Source organism: Hippoglossus stenolepis, chromosome 23 (genome assembly GCF_022539355.2).
Source record: "Hippoglossus stenolepis isolate QCI-W04-F060 chromosome 23, HSTE1.2, whole genome shotgun sequence".
Taxonomy (NCBI): Eukaryota; Metazoa; Chordata; class Actinopteri; order Pleuronectiformes; family Pleuronectidae; genus Hippoglossus; species Hippoglossus stenolepis.
This window is the reverse complement of record NC_061505.1, coordinates 9,693,635-9,708,280: the sequence shown is the minus strand read 5'-3', so window position 1 is coordinate 9,708,280 and position 14,646 is coordinate 9,693,635. Positions and strand designations below refer to the sequence as shown.

Below are 14,646 nucleotides of genomic sequence, written 5' to 3'. Positions count from 1 at the left end.
AATCATAGTTTAATATAAGATATAAGGAGCATTTAATATAAGACCATCTGAAACCTATGGGATCTATTGAGAGACACGTACCATTGCATTCACACCACAGATTTATGGTGGCCCTGAGAGCTCAGCACACTACAATAAAAACATCTTCATCAATTTGACTACACGTGCACAGCAAATGGAAAACCTGCTCTCAGGGCCACCGTGCAAATCCACATCTGTCAAATTTAATGATATAAAGTCAGTGAAAACAGGGCATGCACAGTATCTACAGCCATGGGTTCAAGACAATTTAAGCATCCAGTAATCGGGTGGAAATATTAACTTTAACTTAAATGATGTTTTCTGCAGATTTCCATTGAGTTATACTGTGCATTTTTATTGCTGTGCTGCAAACATGACCGATTTACAGATTTTCCATGTGGTGATCACTTCCATCCGTTTTTTTTGAAGCGTGCAGTGGTTGCAGCGACACAAAGAAACAGAAAACACCCTGATGGTAGATGAGAAGGTATTTGTCATAATAAAAAGTGAGGCTTAACACTTTGAGTGAAGCTGAAGGAAGCAGGCATGTCATCCTGTAACTCAGCCGATGCCACAGCTGGTGAGGCATAATAGTTGTGTGTGATTTGGCTGCTGCCAATCTGCTCGCTGTCTCTTTGGTGGACGCATGCCCACAGTCGAAGCCGTTGCCCAGTGTCAACTTACAAAGGCCACGGATAGAACCGAAGCCAATAACACTGTGGGAATCGATTCAAAATGGAGGCCATGGCTGCAAAATGGCAAAGGTCACTCAAATGCTTAACCACGAAGAATGAGCCATTCCATTAGAAATAGATTTTATTCTACCTAAATATGAATTCATGCATCCAGCTCTTTATGGATGTGATTTTATGGAGATTGAGCAGCAGCACAGAGAGAGAGAGTTTAACACTGGTTCACTACGTCTCACTCCTCTGTTCACAACCTCATGCAACCTCCCTGTGATGAACACTGACTGAGGAAGTGAAGGCCGAACCAGGGCTGGCTCTGTTTTGTGTTGACTTACTGCACCCTCTAGTGGTTAATCACTGAAAATGAAAATATGTTATGAGGTTAATGATTTACTTCATCATATCACTACACCATGTCATTAAATAACTGTTGAAAGATATGAAGGACAAAAAATGACATCAGAACCAATAAATGAATGTAGAACTAAATAAATAATTAAATGTGTTAACGCATAAAGAAATAAATGAAGAAATGATTAAATAAAAAAGTAGAAATAAATACATGAATGCAATGCAACTATATTTATTTATGTATTCATTTATTCTTCTCTTTATTTATACTTAGATAGAAAGATGCTTCCACAATAATAATAATAATAATATAGCAGATCTTGTGAAACTAAAAAGACAATTACAACTTGTTCTCCAGAGGAAATATCAAAACAAACTAACAAATGCAATAAAAAGCTATCATCACAATAAAGGGTCACAATAAGGTCATTCCTGGACCCACAACATGTTGTTATCTCTTTGTAAAACAATATCTGGATTCAGTATTTCAGTCTATCCTGTGCAAACTAACAAACAAATAACCAAAGATAATTTCAAAAATCTTTTTTTTAGTGATTTATTCAGGAAATTGAGCTTGAACAAGAAATTCACGATATGAAGCAGTTCCAGTGTCTTTAAAATACAAACCTGTTGCTAATTCATTGTATGATTGAATGTGTATTTACTGAAAAAACGTAATTACGTAACTCTAAAACTCTTCTTAATACCTAGAGTCTGTTGTGCATCGCTAGACTGTAGGCCGTTAGTCGTTTGGTGATATTGAATGACTGACAGACACACACACACACACACACACACACACACACACACACACACACACACACACACACACACACTCACTCACTCACTCACTCACTCACTCACTCACTCACTCACTCCCCTCACTACTCACACACAGACTATATTCAAAACCGACGGATAATTCTAAAACTATGAAACAGACACTCATTACATCAAATATGTGACAGATCTGAGGTCAGTGCACTGTACAGGAAACATGTTTTGGACAGAAATGAGTGATGCAGCTGTACTTTTGCAGGTTTGAGTCAACAGTATACTGAGAATGTAGCCCAGCATTCACCACAACAAGTTCACCTACTCTGAGATTCATCATCACAGTCACGCCCACTGCTCCATCGAACTGCTGTCAGCATACAGAATCATACATGAAAACCACTGCTCCACACGTCTCTGCTCCACACAACACTATGTTTCACAAACTAAAATGAAAGCATCTAAGCTGCTCCTCCACTAGATCAGTACGTGGGGGACAGATGTGACTCATCCTCTGGCTGATCTTCATGTTTCCACCCTCCAGTTTTCTTCTATCTTGTAGCCGCTGAAACACACATAGCAACAGAGGTAAGTGGGGAAACCACATGAGGATAACACCACAGGAAAAGTCTGAAATGTATCTGAGAAATAAAAATAAATGAATTCTGAATTGTGAAGGAACTGAAAATGATCTGAAACCAGTTATAAAGACACCAAAGTACATGAAGCTAAATAATCTTACATTCCAAATAGGGAAGACTGTTTTTTAAGCTTTAAAAAAAAAAAAAATTTCAAAATTGAATTCACGATGATGATTATTATTTTTTTTCTTGTACATCTCTGTTCTTAACTATTTCTTGTATATATATATATATGTTTATTTCAATACAAAATAAAAATAGATTCAGTTCAGGGGATGATCCAGGGGCGGGGCCAGGGGCACTGGCCCCAGCTGAAGTCTCATTGGCCCCTGAAGTGCCCTCGATCCACCACAGGTGAAGTTAGCATGTATTTTTGGCAGAAGTTCTAGTTCATGGGCGTGGGATTTTACAGTCTTATCTGTGCAGACATAGATTCCTGACAAGTCCCGTTAGGATTCCAAAAGCTACATCCAGAGAAATCCAGCAATAGTGTGGAACAACATAAACACTTTTTTCCTCCGTAACATTCCTCTTGCATGACTCCACTTCCCTGGGAAGCTCTCAGCCCAGTATTTCAGGACTGATTGTATTAGGGAAGGAAGGTAGAACGTTTAGTGGCCAGATTTAGTTTTTTTAATTGGTGGGGTTAAGGGGTACACTGAGTCGGTTCACGCGTGGATGTGCACGTGCATTCACCCCACCGCCATACGTGCACACGCCTGCAGCGTCTGGTCCACGCTGACATTTACAGGCCACACAATAGCCCCTATCCAAAATAATCTGTGTTTATGTTGGGAAGTGACTATCTTTCAAGCCCTGCTGCTTGCTGGAGGGCGGAGGGCCCAGAATCACAGGAAACACCTTCTGTTACCCAGCTACAGGCCCAGAAGCCCACACAGCACAATGAGATATTAAAAGCCTGTGACTTCCCTGCACGTCGCTGCAGATCTGCGTCTGGAGAAACAGCTTTTTAACCCAGGCATGGAAGAATGCGCGAAACAGAAGGAACTGCGGAGGAAATCTCGCGGGAAATGGACGGAGGGCAGCTCACCGTTTTCCTCCCCGACGCATGACTTCACCCCGAGGAGCATGACGCCATCTTTGCTGCTCTCGGGCCTGCTCTGGAAGGATGCGCTGTGGAGAGTCAGAGAGACACAGGAGGGAGGAGGATGCTTTGCTTGTTCACACAGGTTTATACAGGCAGCATGTGATGATAAAGATCAAACTTACTTCTCAGTGCCATTGTCAATGTTTTCTGGAGAAGAGAAGAAGAGAAGAGACAATCAGGTATATCTAGGGGACTGATATGATGAGTGTGTGAAAGTTGGCGCAGCTTGATTGAATATAAGGGGCTGTTGGGCCTTGGCGGAGATATGCGCTCTACTGAGTGTCATTCCAGTTGAAATGATTGTAACCAAATCAATAAGACACTTAAAACTCATACATTAGAGGCCGTGTATATGACATGAGTACACGGTAAAGTCTACTACTCCATGTACCTGAGTGGTCGTTGATTCTCTTGCTTCTGAACTTGAAGAAGATGGCGGCGGCAGCTACGGCCAGGAGGGCGGGCAGTGCCAACCAGCACAGCCTTTTGTCTGTGGGGAAAACAGGGGAAGATCAAGCAGATACAATGAACACCAAATGAAATTTAAAAAATAATGAGTGTTTCTGTTGTGTGAGCAGATTTCAGGTCGGTTCTGTACGGTTCAGTGTCAGTTTGGTAGAATTCACCTGATTTGAGCGGCTCTTTCACATCACTCCCTGTCTGAGAACCTTTCAAGACAAAAGGTTTTAGATTACAGACCGAAAAACTACTTATTAACTATCTACATTGCTTCTTCAATCATGGCTTCATGTGCAGAAAAACCACGTATGTGAGCACAGAAAAAACTCAACAACAGCTTTCTCTTCAGCATTTTCTTTCTTGATCAAATATTATAGAGTAAACCAGCTCACAGACAGTGATAGAAATCATATGGTATATAATGTTAGCCTTATTCATCTTTATTTAAATCTTAATATACATAAATATATATAAAGGTAAAGACATGGAGGAAGATAATGTGTGTATATGATTTACCTGTATCTGGGACAGGAGTACTGGTGCCTGCAGACAACATGGATCAGTATGTTAATTTGATTCAAAGTTAAAATGCTGTGAATCATCTGACAACGAGAAGACGTTCGATTCGTACCTTTGCCTGGTTTTGATTGTTGATTGTGTCCTAAGGGTTCAGATACAAGCACAGTCTCAATCGGCATCATCACACATCACATCACACCAGTGAAACGGATCACTTATGATGTTTTACCTTGATCAGATGAAGTCTCACTTGTCTCAGGGCGGTTGCTTGGTTTCAGAGTTGGAGAAGATCTCGGCTCCACAGTTTCCTTTTTCATAGCTAATAGACAAAAGAAAAAAGAAATCCTAAATATAAAAAAATCATATAACAAAACCTACTATGACCAATAGTATTCACTAAAAACAAACTTGACATCCAGCATCAGCGCACCTTGCTTTCATGAAAACAGATAACTTCATCAACAATCATAAATGGATGGTTACCTACCTGTACTGAGTGACGTGACATGCATCTCGGTCTTTGGGTGGAGGCTCGGGGTTGGAGTCTGGGAAGACCTCGGCTCAGGAGTGTCATTTTTCACACCTAAACAACAAAAGGAAAAGATAAAGCTAGTTTAAATATTTAAAACAAATCTGGGGCAGTACTTTGTTACTTTGCTTTTTTTAAAATGACCTTTTTTTTGTATTACTCTGTCTCACTCAGAAACAAGAAGGCTTAGTTGTGACGTAATGGATGTGATGTGATGTTGAACTAATTACGTCCGCCATCATTTTCTTTAACATTGTGAGCATTTCACAACGTTTGTGTTGGTTTCTTAGAGAATGATTCATGGATCTGGATGAAAATAATCAGGCATATTTATGGGACTGATAATTATGAGTGTGTGCAATTTGCTGCAAATAAGGAAAAAATGGAGACTGCTGGTCCTTGGTGGAGGAGGATGCTCTACTCTATTACGCTATTCTAGTTTCATTTATGGGATATTGACCCAATTGTGCAACGAGGATAACTTTGCAATAGCACTTGTTTCTAAACTGAAACTCTCCAATACATTTCCACACAGATTTGTATCATCACCATCCAAATAAAAATACATGCAAAATAAATTTTTCTAACTTTGAGTGCGCTTGTTGGGATCAACCGGAGAAGCAGTGGTCACAGCTTTGTGGGACGTAGCTGCAGCTGCAGCTGTAGCTGTAGTTGTAGCTGCAGCTGTAACTGTAGTTGTAGCTGCAGCTGTAACTGCAGGAGAAGTGGGCTTCATAGTCAGTTAGCAAGAAACATGAGAGCGATATTTATCTTGTCAGAGTAAATAATTATGTTTCCTGAAAGTTGAAACTGTTGCTTTTAATATAAAGGTAAAATGGACGGTATTTATGAGAAACTTTTCCAGTCTTAACAACCAATCTAAGCTCTTTACAGTACAAGCAGCATAAATTTTTCTAACTTTGAATGTGCAGGAAAGCATTGGCCACAGCTTTGTGGGACGTAGCTGCAGCTGCAGGTAGAGTGGGCTTCACGGTGGTCTGCGCTGGAGTCTCAGTGCGTCCTTGAAAAAACAACAACAGGGGAATTTAATGAATAAAGTGCTGGTTGTTATATTGACTGAGTCAAACAAGATGTTTCTCACTATTTACAGTCTCAATAATAATATTTTTATTGTACATTTTACTCATATGGTGTTGTTAAATATGCTCAAACACATTAATGTTGGTTAAAAAACAGAGCAAGTAAATAATACAAAATACACATCATTGGTATCTATGGAAAAGGTTCTATCGCCACAGACCTGGTGCTTGTTACCAGGTGTTTCCTGTATGTAGAAGCATTGTTTTAACACACATGTACTCACCTGCTCTGGTTATGATCACTGGCGGTTGTGTCGTCTGATCTTGCGTGTTGTTATGTTTGGTGACTGACTTAGTTGGCGAATCTGTGAAGCAGAAACACGAGTGTCAGTTTACACACGTGTCATGTTGTCATGCAGCTGGTAACCACTTGTGTCTGAAGTTAAAACAAGAGATTTGAAAGGTGAAATCTTATGCTCGACATCCTCACGGTTTGAGGTCAAAGTGCACTTTTCCAAAGCAAAGCAACTCCAGGAACTCAAAATACTTCCATCGTGAAAAGCACCAGCGTCAGCTTGTGCGTGTGAAACACTTCCAAGGATAGGTTCTCTATTTAAGGCTCAAAGTCGTGTATTTGCATTATTCCTGTTTGGCACAGCTTTAAAGGCCGGAGACAAAGATGTGCCCTCGCTCCAAGTGTCAGACGTGGGAGATGTCAACATGGCTGTGGAGGTGGTGGTGGCGTGTTGAGGTGGATATCCTCTGCTTGAAGCCCCGCAGCAGATTGAAGCTGCATCCGGTCCCAGACACACCATTGTTGTCTCCCCCTGTCCTGTGTGGCCCAGCTTCCTGTCTTCACTGCTGTCAGCTGCACACCCAGCGCACATATTTCACACCAGAGCTGAGCCGGAGTCAATTAGTGCACGTTTTCCCTGCGACCACATGCAGCTCTGTCTGGCTCCATTATCCTCGTCAGGAAACAAAGAGCAGGGAATGTCCCAGTCAAGTCTCCAGTGTTTCAGAGCGAGTCGCAAGTGGTCTTGAGACCTTCAGGTCATTTGAAACAAGTCGAAGTCAGGACACATGTATTTCAGAGCAAATATCAAGTAAGTCCAGTTAAAAGGTTCACGTACTACAGAACAAGCACCGTGTCTTGAGTCCTGTGATGAGTTTAAGACAGTGGTGGATCTAGGATTTCTCTGAATGAGGGGCCATGAAGGGGCCACAATTTACACAGAAGGGCCAAATATATGTCCAACATTCACGCACAATTCCTGATCCAGTCAGGTGCACAATTAAGTAATTCCTTGTGTACTGTTAAGCTCTATAGCTTTCAGCAAAGCCACGTCATTGAATATATTGTGAAAACTGTTCCTCGTTTAAGAACATTACTCCAAAAAAGCTTAAAAATAAATAATTTTACTAGATAATTAAATTAATAATTAAAAAGGAGCCTACTGACAGGATGGGGCACTGCAGGGACCAATCAAATTTCAGCTGGACCAGTGCCCCCCTGGCCCCACCCTGGTTTGAGATAAGTCCAAGTCAAGTATTTTGAGTCTCAAGTCAGGAATCAGAGAAATCTCAGGAATTACTGTTCAAAACAAATATTTCGGACCAGGTGTGGAAATGTTTTCAAGTCAGTCAAGACTAAAGAACCAAGTCACAAACACTTCTGTGTGAGTGTTAAATAAAGTTCTTTAATCATCCTTTAGGGTGAGTCATAGTCAGTTAGCAAGAAACATGAGAGCGATATTTATCTTGTCAGAGTCAATAATTATGTTTTAGGGTTGGAACTGTTGCTTTTAATAAAAAGGTAAAATGGACGGTATTTACGAGACACTTTTCCATCAGGGGCAACTTGGGGTTCAACCTGCCGACATTCCAGTTAGTGGGCAACCCTCTCCACCTCCACAATCGCATGAACTCACCTGTTTCCATCTTTATCGTTGGCTGTACTGGAGCTTGCCCAGCGGGTTTCTCTTCTGTCTCTTCTGTGGAGCAGAAACACAAGTGTGAGCTCAATGGAAACCACTTGCATCATTGTCTGAAGAGCTGTGTTAAAAAACCCTTCTCTTGACTATTTATTAAGAGCTTGTGGACTGATCTCAGGCGCCTGGGGTCTCACGCTCACGGGCTCTGCTGGGCCGAGCAGCAGCCCGGGTGAGGGTGTTTCCTCCAGTTGTTTACAGCCTAAAACACTGGAAGCAGATTTGCGGCCAGATGGGACGTCTCGGGCCTCAGGACAATGCTGTGCCGTCTCTGTGAGAGAGGGGGGCAGCTTGGTTCCCACTGGCTATCTGCAGTTAGATCACCTATCTGCCCAGAGCAGAACAGTTAGAGGTTCTTTTGGCTCCGCACAAGGAAAACAAACAAATCACGAGCCGCCCTCCCCCCCTCTTTATTCTGACCCTCAGCTGTCACTCTGGCACTTTAGGTTTAGATTTGTGCTTCATGAAAACATATTTTCTGTCAGTTTGACTAAATATGGCCAAACAATGTCATCTTTTTCTAACTTGTTAGTACATAGAGGACAGTTCAACGCACACACACACACACACACACGCACGCACGCACGCACACACACACACACACGCACCTTATCTTAGCCCGGAAACACACTGTATGAGTGGATGTCTCCGAGGTCATGTTCAAAGTGTCTTTTGAACAAGTGATCTTTATCTTTGTACATACCAAACCAGTTTACATGAGAACAAGAAAAACATCATCAATCTGAGTTATTACTGCTGCACATTTAAAAAAAAGAAAGAAAAGATGTTTTTAAGTCTCACGACAACATGAACGATCAATAGAAATTCAATAGAAAATCCTAAATGTGGAAATGTTCCAACACAATAAAGTAATAGACTCTCCTTTAAAAAAAAATTTAAATCTCCCCATGTGACACAGACAAAAGGCTGAAACAAACTGATCTCAGTCCAGGGGACCTGTGAGGGCCCTCACTTCTGTGAAATCTTAACTTCATATGTTCCAGGACAAAATCAGTTTGACTGGTGTCCCTACCTTCTGTGGAGACGTGGACAGACGCGAGCAGAAGGAGCACAAGAACCATGGTGGTCTTCATGGTGATTCTGCTGCCGTGGACCCCTCTGACTTCGCCCTCGGACTCAGAAACAGTGCAGTGGCCAGTGGGAAAGAAGGTGTCCGAGCCTCGGGCGCTCTGCTGCCGATGCTTATTTTGGCCCTGGCTGCAGATAAAGAAGGAGGGGGGGAGGAAATACACCGGCTTCCCTTCCTGACGTAAAGTGGGTTTATTTGAATGCATCGCCAACTCCCATCACTTATTTTTTCCTGCTCTGACACAACTTGACCAGTTGGGAGGAGACTCAACAGTCTGAGTCCTGGGCACTGAGAGAAAGGACGTCAACCAAATACATTGTGAATAATCATATGCTAAAATAAAGAAAAAAACATTAACAAGATTTGACATGATAAACTTTGGGATAACACACACACACACACACATGCATGCACCAACAATCTTACAAAAATAAAATAGTCGCATTTTCCCATGTGACTGAACGGGTTTGACTCATGAGTCATATAAGACACTGCAGATAATAAAGGCCTTAAAGCAGAGTTCCCAGGACTGTAGTTTGATAGAAATATCAAATACAAGCTGTTATTTCAGCGTCTCTCTGACAATCTGTCCTGATATCGCCCTGACTGTACTAGCCCTCCTCCCCCCTGCACTGAAAAAGAAAACAAAACAGGATGTCAGTTTACTTCCTTGGATTTGAGGTGATTTGAACACTGTGTTTGATTCCAGTTGAAGAGACCTTGAAGGGAGCCTGAGCTGCTTTGTTTGCTTATGAAGTTACTTTAGAGATTTTACTTTTAGTTGGTATTTTATTAACGGAGAAAGTTGGATTATCCCTAAAAAAAGAAACTTAAATAAGTGAATTGAAATAACTTTATTTTCTTATCTTTGATTGATACTTTGGTAATCACGTTGGGGCGGCTGTGGCTGGAGAGGTCGTCCACGAACCAAAAGGTCAGCAGTTCGATCCCAGTCTCCCTAATCCCATATGTCAAAGTGTCCTTGGGCGAGACACTGAAGCCCAAATTGGCCCCGATGGCTGAGTGTGTGAGTGATGTGTGATAAAGTGCCGTACATAGATGCACTGTATGAATGTGTGAATGGCAAAACTGAGCTGTGAGTGGTCATTAATACTAATATTTACTATTTAGGTCTATGGAGATTGAGAGTTATTCTATAAACTATAAAATACAAAACTAACATTTCAGCTCTAATCTACATGTATGTGCAGAGGAACCCTGTAATCACGTAGATCTTTCTCTCGTGCAGGTACACGTGCAGGTATATAACCAATCTTGGCTTTGTCCTGGAAGTTTAATCAAAGAAGTCACTAAGGTTGATGAAGAGGAAACACCTTTTGTTGCAGCTTCCCATCCACACACTGGCCAATCATCGAGCGCGAGAGGAACCTTTTGAATTATGGGCAACGGCGAGCTCCACTTCCTGCGATCAACACCACAACACTGAGCTCTGTAATAGGGCTTTGTGTACGTGACAGGCTGTGAAAGGACTGTGTGGGATATGTATTTGATGACACACACACACACACAGACAGGAGAAACAGCTTAATTTCAAGTTGAAATTCATGCACATTTTTATTGAACAGTTATATAAAATACTTTTCATAGTTGCAAGTGCATGCCTCATCTGCCAACAGTTTTGAAGTTAAATTACAAAAGCAAGGCTTCATGTCGTGTAGTGAATTACTTGGGCACTTAAGCAGTTCTTTAAAAAAGATTGAAGTATTTTTTTTTTTCTGGTTTCATCTTAAAGTATTGAGCAGTATCAAACCTATAACTGATATACAAAGCAGAGTTCCAAATAATAATAATAGTAATCAATAATCAAATTACACTTCCTGTGGCACGTTAACCAAAAAACTGAACAAAACTCGATTTACCTGTTATATGACACAAACAGCTAATCATGCATTTTTGAGTTCAACATGTAACCACACACCTCACAAGAATTGTCAAACATGCTTAATTGGACTGTGTGCACTTACAAGCGCAGGTTAAAAATATGATTTCTCATCCATCTCAGATAATTAAATGCTTCAATTACAAAAAGAAGTTGAAGGCATAGAGCATCATGGTGTTAATTGAAAGTATGCAGGTATACGTTTCCAGTATATGTTCACTAAAGCGCAATATATCTCAAAACAGGCCTCCACAGCCAAGGTATTCAGATTTTCTACGTCCTCTGTTTGATTTTTATAAAACATGCATAGGCAGACACTTTTAAGTTTATTGTATTCTTTTTTTTCTTTACACAATATAGGTTCTCTATTTTTACTTTGTTCGCAATACTTAAAAAGAGAAAAAATTAACACTCAATTCCAGCAAGCCACAATAAATCTGCAACCCCCCCCCCCTTCCCCCTGTCCAAAAAGAAACAAAAAATAAACATATTTGCAAATGATAGATAGGTAAATGTAAATTCCAGTTATGAAACTCAAGAAAAATAGTTATTCATTACAGAGTTATTTAGCCATTATACAGAAAAAATTCAGGTCAAAGCACACACCAAAAGAACCTGAGGTAAGCATAATATGTACAAAACCATAAAACGTTCCATTATTTGGCATTTCGACAACATTGCAACATTCTTTTTAAGACTGCCTAATTAATTTCAGAGCTATTTTATAAGAGTAGCAAAAAAAAAAAGTTATCAATAAATAGTCCTTATTTAGTTTGTACACCCTTATATGTTAAAAACATGATCTCATGTTCCGTCCTTTTTAGTGCTGTATTTTTGTAAACGTACAATAGTTAGTAAGAAGTTACACGACTTTCCGTTTCGATGTAAATGAGCAAGGGTCTTTCAAGAGGAAAAAAATATAAAGAAAAGAAATCACCTTTAGGATCTATCTATCCATCTGTCTCCTTCTCTCTGTCATACTGTGGTGTGGTGAAGCATCAAGCACAATCAAGGCCCGAGCGTTCAGAAATGTGAACCGGCAATAACTTAGCAGATTTGACTATGAACTAATATTTTGAAGGCATAACCAAAGACTAGCAAGTGACATGTCCCCCCCAGGTGTGAGCCGTAGGCCTCCCCTCCACTCCTTCACCCTCTGCCCCTTTTCTGCGGTGGCGGGCCGAGATGAGGGGGCGGCTCTGTCGGCCAAGGCGACGCCTGCTGCTGCCGGCCCTCACTGGATGTTGCTGCCGCTGCTGCTGCTGGTGCTCCCCTTGGCGTCTGTGCCGTTGGTCTCCGAGGACAGGGCCTTGTTGAGGGAGTTGAGGCTGGCGTCGGAGGGCAGCGTGTCTCGCCGCGGCGGCATTCGCTCGTTGATGCGGTCCAGGCCCTTGGCCTCCGCGAAGCTAGTGATCTTGTGCTGGGGTGAGAAGCCCTTGATGGCTGTTGAGATGGAAGAAAAAAGTAAGAAAAGGGGGTGAAGAAAATCAGGAGTGGTTTTTAAGAAACGACAGACTAGACAGTTAAAAGAATGGGGTCACACTTGCTCACATTCACCCACACGTCACTGGATTAAGCTTGGTTTGAGTTCATGGAATAATTTTACTGAGAAAATTACAACATAGAGTTTTTCTGAGGAGCTGTCGGCCAATTCAACCATGAAAAATGAGCAACTGAGGGGCCTGTGAACACTATAATAACTGCATGATAATGGTCCATAGAGACCTCGCTGTAAAAAGGAATGGTTTGACATTTATGCATTTAACACTTATTCACTTTCTTAATCAGAGAACAAGGCAGCAGCCGCTTAGCATAGATATTAAAATGAAGGGGAAACATGTAGCCTAGCTTTACCTGAGGGTAACAAAATCTGCTTAACAGCACCCACTGTATAAAACTAACTTATAAACATTGTTTTTTTAAAAAAGGTTTTTGTCCAAAAAATTTACAATAAGACAAAATAGTTTACTATAGTGTTGAAAGAGGGTCTACTTCTTGGCAGGTCGTAGTAATAAATCTCTTTTACCTTTTGCTGGATGTTACCTCAGCAGCTGCCGACTCTGGACTCATATTGAACTGCATCAATGTTCTTATTTCATTGTAGGCAAAGACGCGAATAAGCATTTTTTCCAAAATGTCAAACTATTCCTTCACCTGAACAAAACAGCAGCACACACAACGTGACATACAGCTGCACTAAATATATATATAAAGCCGAACTCCTCAGTTGATAATGTAATTTTTCAAAATGTATCGTTATCATTTTAATCAACAACAGCTTTTATTGTGGAACATATTTACAGAATTAACATTTTGAATGTTGATGAACACTCAATATAAATGATGCAGCTTATTTTTATGAAACGACAACACATTTAACACCATTTATCCGAAAATGTTGAAACTCGAGAGACAAAAGGATTAAATAATCCTTCTTAATCTATAGGGGGCGCTCCTGGCATTTGGGTCAACAGGTTTTCACTGTGCCATCAGTAAATGCTGTAATGACAGGTCCATCTAAATGCCGTCTCAGTGTAAATCTGACACATTCTTATTAAATATGAGTTCAAATAATGGCTGATATTAGAGATTATCTTGACTCAAGCACATTTCTGAACACCTGAGGACCCCAAACATCCACATGACCCCATCACATCACATCTTAAGAACGACAAAAACAGGGAGAAAGGAGAATGACCAAAGAGACAAGGAAAGAAAAAGAACGAGGGGAGATAACAAAACACTAGAGTGGAGCCCACTAAGACATTCACTTCCACAAAATAGAACCATGTTGAGACGGAGCTCACGTACAGAGACACTACAGAGGTACTTGGGGTGCTAACGACTTGTTTAGTCCGCTTTGAGCATGCAGCAATTAGGGATTGAGTGGAGGTTATGAGGGGTGGAGGTCACAATCCAATTTAGAGTTTACATTAAACCAAATTACAACCAAGTGAATGGAAAATCTAGAGATGTTCCCATACCAGCATCAGAAATGCCGGGTCGGGTATCGGCAAGTACACAAATCCATGTACCGATCTGATACCATGTCTTTAAAAAATATTGAATTCACTCAGAAAAAAACTGTAATTTCGGTTGGTAGGTGTTACGATAACCAAATATATCTTAATTTTGGCAATATTTCACAAATAAAACGGCAACATTTACCGCATGCAAGACTTCAGTTTTGAGCTACTTTAGGGAAGTAATTGTTGTGTTTTACTAGACTTATTTGTTTTGTTATTTTTTTGTTTTCGACTCTTAAACTTGATAATAAAATAAGTTCTACGGCGTTAATTCTCTGTTCAAAGACTTTCACCTGAGCCAGGCCACACAACAATGATAGTAAGTATCACTTCCAGACAGGGTTAGTGGCATACGGCTGTTAAAATATGTTATATAAACAGGAAGTGGTTGCACTGGTAGGGGATCGGTACTTGGCATAGGTATCGGAAAGAGAAATTGGTATTGGAACATCTCTAAGAAAATCCACAGTTACCACTGAAATGAATAAGATCAGGCTGACAAAAGAAT

At 40.8% G+C, this 14,646-nt stretch overlaps 2 protein-coding genes across 8 annotated transcripts in view; both read right to left on the bottom strand.

The window, feature by feature from the left end:
* Positions 1–1,601: 1,601 nt before the first annotated feature.
* On the bottom strand, positions 1,602–9,432 carry LOC118102578 (flocculation protein FLO11). 2 transcript variants are annotated; one of them, XM_035148865.2, is made up of 14 exons: positions 9,156–9,432; positions 8,063–8,125; positions 6,416–6,496; positions 6,011–6,112; positions 5,680–5,805; positions 5,050–5,145; positions 4,792–4,881; positions 4,675–4,704; positions 4,560–4,586; positions 4,211–4,252; positions 3,976–4,074; positions 3,707–3,731; positions 3,528–3,610; positions 1,602–2,400 (listed from the first exon to the last, which is right to left on the bottom strand). In XM_035148865.2, exons 1-14 carry the CDS (start codon positions 9,415–9,417, stop codon positions 2,387–2,389), a joined length of 1,140 nt encoding a protein of 379 aa, XP_035004756.1. In that variant the 5' UTR covers positions 9,418–9,432; the 3' UTR covers positions 1,602–2,386. The 2 variants fall into 2 exon arrangements, with proteins under 2 accessions (XP_035004756.1, XP_035004757.1); XM_035148866.2 differs by lacking the exon at positions 5,680–5,805.
* A 1,329-nt stretch (positions 9,433–10,761) lies between these two features.
* LOC118102577 (serine/threonine-protein phosphatase 2B catalytic subunit alpha isoform) overlaps positions 10,762–14,646 on the bottom strand; it is a 62,102-nt gene continuing 58,217 nt past the window's right edge. For all 6 annotated transcript variants that reach the window (XM_035148859.2, XM_035148860.2, XM_035148861.2 and 3 more), the window contains one exon: positions 10,762–12,555. In XM_035148859.2, the coding sequence (XP_035004750.1) occupies positions 12,347–12,555 (209 nt within the window). In that variant the 3' untranslated portion in view covers positions 10,762–12,346. The remainder of the gene's footprint in view (positions 12,556–14,646) is intronic.